The 6,614-nt window shown below is 29.5% G+C and overlaps 1 protein-coding gene across 1 annotated transcript; it reads left to right on the forward strand.

Moving 5' to 3' along the window:
- Positions 1-558: 558 nt before the first annotated feature.
- LOC143050896 (uncharacterized) lies at positions 559-2,671 on the forward strand. Its single transcript, XM_076224001.1, has 5 exons — positions 559-676; positions 901-1,011; positions 1,427-1,504; positions 1,885-1,947; positions 2,473-2,671. The coding sequence occupies exons 1-5, from the start codon at positions 630-632 to the stop codon at positions 2,669-2,671; spliced, it is 498 nt and encodes a 165-aa protein (XP_076080116.1). The 5' UTR covers positions 559-629.
- The last annotated feature ends 3,943 nt before the right edge of the window (positions 2,672-6,614 follow it).

The raw sequence follows: 6,614 nt of genomic DNA on the forward strand, positions 1-6,614 counted from the left end.
TTTCCCCAAAAAAAAATGACCGCGAATGACCCATTTACGCAATATAAATTAGGTCGCCCTAATTTTGGTTAAAAGTTAATGGATTGAATTTCCTAAAGTACAATACATGTGCTAGATAGATTAATAAAATTTAGGTTAATCATGAAACTCTGTTAATCACTATTTTGATTGATGTTTCGTGATGGGAAAAAAACGAGAGGAATTTAATTAGACTGTATAAAGGACAAGGTTGGCCTTAACTTGATATAAAAACAACTGAAAAAAAGTAAGAATTTCAAACTACATTCGACTCACCTTAAAGCTAAAACTTGATTCCGAGAAAGGTATGTGCATTAATTGATAACTTTACTTTTTTTTTTGTCTTAAAATAAGGGTTTCAATTTTTTCTTTTCTTTTTTTTAAATCAATATTTCGATACAGTTTTAGACAAAATAATTTGATTCCAATCAATTATAAGAATATGTGAAACAAAAAGATTTTTTGTAGTTAAACAACTTTGACTTGCTTAATTTAGAATAAATATTATTTCTAATAAATTTCTGAACTTCAAATGTATATGTATATGTGTGCGTATGTGTCAATTTACGAAAGTTCTGATGTTTTATACTTTTTTACAATAGAAAAGAAAAATGGTAAATTTTTTACCAGACGAGGATTCGGTATACAACTGGACCGAGTGAGTACATATTTGATTTATAAACATTCAAAGTTCATTCTAAAATCGTTACCATCGATTTTATTCTTTTTTTGATTTATTTCATAAACATTCATGGTTTTTTTTTCAATTTAAGTTCTTTTACATAATCAATTTGAATAATGGAAGTTTGATATCTTTTCAATTACCTATAACACATTTTAGTTTATGTACAAGAAAACATTAATGATTTATCTCTTTTTTAGTTCGCAGACTGATTTATTTTTACAAGACTTTCCATGGAGTGGGGGAGATGCGAGAGGGGAGGAGAGTAGCCCCATTCATTTTGGCACGGTATTTAAAGAAGAACCAATATCGTAAGTTTCCTTGTCTCTTCTTGTATTTTTGTAGGAATATTGTACCTAACTAAATGGAAATTAAGAATTTGGGACACGAATGTATCGACAATAACATTATTTTTTTTGTAACTCTGAGACATTTCAATATAATTAAACACATGCTATTTCGGAGTAATGGATAAAAATGTCAGTAACTGCAGGTATAAACTTTTGCTTAGTCTATATTTTTCGCGAAAATAAAAAATATTGGATGTATATATATATATATATGCATTTTCTATCTGTTATGTGAAACTACAACATTATATCTTCACAAAAATGGGAATGTGCTGTTAACATTTATATCCTACTTTTTTAGTTCATTTTCATTCCAAGAATAAACATAAAAATTAACCATTCGTTGATATTCAGAACTTGACGATTAATTTTGTAGTGGTGTAAAGAGATTCTATGAAGTGGAATCTTCAAGAGAGAGTTCACTTTTATCACCAGAAAAAAAGAAATCACCTAGGTAAGTTTTAGATATGTGAATTTTCGGTATATGATGTACAAATTTGTAGTTACATCCAGTCAGAATAGGGGCGATAAATATGATGTCTCGTGTAAAGAAAGTGTCACGCTTATTGCACGTTAAGAAACCTTGCAACAGCTCTTCCAGGGGATCCGTAGGTGACCTGTTGCAAGGCTGAATTTCTGTCCCTATGCAATATACTCTCCGATTTCCCGTGGTAATCTACATTTCTCCGACCTTGATCTCCCGCGGACCACCTTATTACAAAACCTATCTATTGTGTTTATTGTTAATTTATTTTTGACCTAATGAACATGAAATCTTTTCCAACAACCAATGAATCAATTTTGTATATATTGTATATGATTTTTTTTATTCAGCAAAAAAGGGGTAAAACGACGGTTGATAACAGAGGATAAAGAAAATGATCAGAAAATGAAAAGGTAAGTTGCTTTTTTATTGTTTTTTTTCCATTTGTTTACAAACCAAAAATCAAGATTTAATGTCATAACGTAGTATATTTATTAAACATATGAAACCGTAACACGAGATATGACCTTAATCATTATTAAAAGTAAAAAAATGGGGTAGGATACTTTAAGATTAAGCGCTGAACAAAAAAAAACAAAACTCTCTGGCTGATAATCAATGATTATCTTTGAACGTTGTTAGATTGTAACAGTGAGAAAAATAGAGAAAGAAGCATTAAAAGGAAAAGATATTGTAACCATCAACGATACAGATACACACAACTACATTGTTTATAGGAAAAAAATATCGAGTTATCTCTCTTTATACATAGTCTCAATTATATATAAAAAGCATTTTTTTTATAAAGGTGTTATTTCTTCAATATGCGTTTTCTGTCTTAAATTAATAGACAATGATATAACTGTTTTTGCTGGATCAGTGTTTGTTTTATATATGTCTGCTTTGTTCTTTTTATTTTTATAATATTTGTTTTTCAGAGAACAACTGGATAGACATTCAGATAGTATAAGACCAATGTGTTGGGGGGGGAAATCCTCCCAGATAAAACAATTAACAGAAGTGATAGGGAAAATGGAGGAAAATCATTCTACTACTATTCACATCTTAAAGGGTATGATTACCCAGTTGGAGAAAGAAAAGCCAAGAAGGCAGAACATTATTACGCATACATTATGAATAAAGTATTTGTACTTGTATTTGTATTGGTTTTTTTTTAATAACACATTCAGTACTAGAAATGTATTGCTCAAAGATTACATTACGTTAATTTCAATAAGTCATTTGCTCATACTGGAAAATATCGAACATAAACAACAATTAGACACATTACAAAATCATACTTACATTATAGTTTAGTCGCTACACGATTTTATTTGTTTTCTTAAAAAGAACCCACAACTATTTATACTTCTTAGTATATAAGGATGGGCCAACTTCAGGTGTTGAATCATTTAAAAGGAGTGGGTTACACAGATGTTTAAACACTTGTAGTATATTTAAGGAGTGGTTGCTTAGGTGTTAAAAGACACCTGTTTACATGATTTAAACGTGTGCTTTTACACTGGTTTCTGACAGTGTATTTAGGAGTGGTTTGCTAGGGTTTTAGGACATCTGTTTTAACTTGTGCTTCTTGAAAAAAATACAATGCGTTCCTTTAAAGGATTGGGTTTGTCATATGCTTAGACACCTGTTTCTGATAAAACGTATATAGGAGGGGGTTCACACAGGTGTTAAAACATCTGTTTATGTAGCTAATGCTTTTAAGTGTAAATCTATAAGGAGTGACAGTTATTCAAAATAGAGTGTGAAGGTTCGCATTGCATCAGTGTATTATTAGAGTGTTTAAAAGTGAACATTTATAAAGTGCTTACACTTTCACCTCAAAATATTTATAACCCCCTCTTATTTTTAAAAAGAAAAAACTTTGACCCCAATATTTTATAACCCCCTCATATTTATGGCCCCATTTGAAAAGGGGTGGGGGTTATAATTATGCACCCACACTCAAGGGGCTTTGGGTGTTCAGTGATACTACACTACTGACTTGCTTTATGGGGTAGTAGTTTTCATATTCTACTGATAGCAGTTAGCTTATATTATGCCTTTTTGTTTTTTAAGACTTGCTTTATATTCATTGCTCTAATGTTATATGTGTTTATTTGATACTTGTAATAAATTGTTGCACCCAGTACTCTTTAATATCAATTTTATTAAATTGAAGTCCGCAATAAGACTGAAGCATTTGACTGCACTTTTAAATAGCAGTCTAACAGTCATTATATAAATCACCATAGATTATATTAATGATTGTTTTTTATTGAGAACATCTGTATAACTTGTATTTCTTTTAATATGCTACTTATCTTTTGTTTGTGTTCTTCTTTGAATTGTTCATGAACATTAATAATGTGTTAACTGTTGATATTTATAGTTTTTTTCTTCGCTGTGAATACCACTGTCACTCTGATATAATTACAATCAATCTAACTATTGTCAGTTTATTGTCTTAATTTTGAATGTCACAACCATTTAATGTAATGAACATGCCAATGTATGTAGAAATATATCTAGATTTCTAAGTTTGAGTATATTTTACAAAACTGATAGCAAAGCAACAGAAAAATTATCATCTTAGTGTTCTGTCATATATATATATATATATTTGTTGTATGGATATGGTAACTTAATAGAGTATTTACATAAGAACAGGGTTGTCTCCCTTGATATTTATCATACCATATAATATAATATTTCCTTTTTTAAGTGTGTATTAGATCTCTTTGTCAGCTATAACTCTTTCTCAATATTTATGTACATATGCATTTATATTGTTCATTTTATGCTCTTTGTGAGTTTTCTTGAATAAATAATTTGAAATTTGTAAATGTGTTGTCTACATGAAGTTCATAGTAAATACTGTAAATGTCAAAGTTTTTTTTGCCTATTAATTGTTGATAACAAAAAACTTGCATGATTACGGTTCAAGATAAACCATGTGAATGTTTACCTTTATGGCTTGGTGCTGTTAATTCTTAATACTTTTATTGGATAAGAAATATATATACAAATGTATGTTAAGTATGTATTTGTCTAAATTAAAAGAATCTGTTAATATTAGTCATCTTTTTGATATACTAAACCGACATTGAATGACAAAATTATTTCAAATAATACCTGTGTGACGTCAACAACAAAGGATAGTTTTAATAGATTAAAATGCGCGAGTAGCGGACCTAGTTACTGGCAAAGCTTATGAGGAATTTAGCTGACACAGACTTAATCGAATGACAAGCTCTGACATTATATCAGACTGTCGACGTTAATGATTTAATTCACAATTATGTGCATCATTTCTGACAATGGTAACCTCAATGTCCTCGAGATTACACATTACAATTAAAAGCGTTTTTAAAAAGCTTGCCGTGTTTTAACTGATATCGGTGGTTTGTGGGTAGATGTTTATTATTGGAATCTTGAACTCCAAGCAATATGATAATAATTTTAGTTTTTTTTCTCACTTTTTCACAGTTTTTGTTTAAACCGTATTTGCTGTTTCCCCACGCTCACTCATTGAACATGAAAGTTTGGCTTAAATAATAATATAATGATTATATTATTTTATTCAATAAAATGTCAAGCATATTAATTATTGCATTACACTACATACGATACTAGTCCTATAATATAAGACTCTGCAGGTTCATATCATTTACATTCAACGTTTTTTATCGGATATTTTTTTTTACTATCAATGTTGAACCGCAGAGTCTTATAAAATTTGTATTTTTTTCTCGTAGCAAAAATTTAAATTAATAATCCACTGCCAAAACAAATAAAATTATTAGGAACAACCTAAATATGAATGAAAGTAACTTCTTACCGCATTAATAGTTTAGAATAATGTTCCTAATCCATCACTTTTATCCTCAGTTGACAAACAATTTTTTTCACGCCATTTTATTTCAAATATATGTGCCAATTCTTTATTTTAAGGATTTCGTGAACAAAACGAATTTCACGATAATATTTATAATCAGCATACTAGTACAACGTACAAAAACACGACCAATTACTGTAATAGTGTCATTCAATTATTGAGATAACCATAAAGAGTGGTGAGAGAATACGAATGGGGTTAACAGAATAGAGAACAATCAGCAAAAAACATAAATAATAGAAAAATATGGGTTCTATTTTTTTTTAACTTGATGATATGCCCCCCCCCCAAAAAAACAACAACAAAAAAAACGGTATAAGTATATTGTTTGCCGTTGAAAATTAGAATGTCCAAAAAACAGTTATAATGTATCAACAGATTAGTAAAATTAAACGCAAATAGTTTGTTGGACGAGTTTGCATCTGGTAATTCTAAATCGTATTGGTCATTAATGAAAAAATTAGTTAAGACATCGGGTAATTCTACTCATATCACTCAACTTGAAAATGAAAATGACGAATTAGTCACTGAAAATTACGATAAAGCATGTCTTTTGAATAGTATTTCTGTTCCATATCTACTATAGATGAAAATAATGATAGATCTCCAAAATTTCTAACTAGGTCAAATTCTAAAATTGATATTTTCTATATAAACTCAAATCAAGTCATTGATATTTTGCAGACTTTAAAATTGGGAAAAGCATCAGGTAATGACTCAATTAGTCATCAAATGTTAAAAAAACAAGTTATACTGTCAGTGTACCCTTATCATTGTTGTTTAATTTGTCATTTGAAAAGGCAGAGCCTAGTCAATGGAAAACAGCTATTATCATGTCGTTATTCAAAACCGGAGACAGATCACTGATTTCCAATTATAGACCAATCTCATTATTATCAGCAGTGGGTAAAGTTTTTGAAAGAATTGTGTTTAAAAATGTATTTAATGACTTAATAGCAAACAAGTTATTATAAAAATTTCAATCCGGTTTTATTCCAGGTTCTTCTACCGTTTACCAGCTGATAGAAATTTACTATAGGATATGCATGTCACTTGATGATCGCTGTATAACATCTCTTATATTATGTGATATCTCGAAAGCTTTTGATAGGGTATGGCATAGTGGCCTCTTAATAAAACTAAAAGCGTATGGTATTGATGGAAATCTGTATAAATGGTTTG

This window comes from Mytilus galloprovincialis, chromosome 11, assembly GCF_965363235.1.
Source record: "Mytilus galloprovincialis chromosome 11, xbMytGall1.hap1.1, whole genome shotgun sequence".
NCBI lineage: Eukaryota > Metazoa > Mollusca > Bivalvia > Mytilida > Mytilidae > Mytilus > Mytilus galloprovincialis.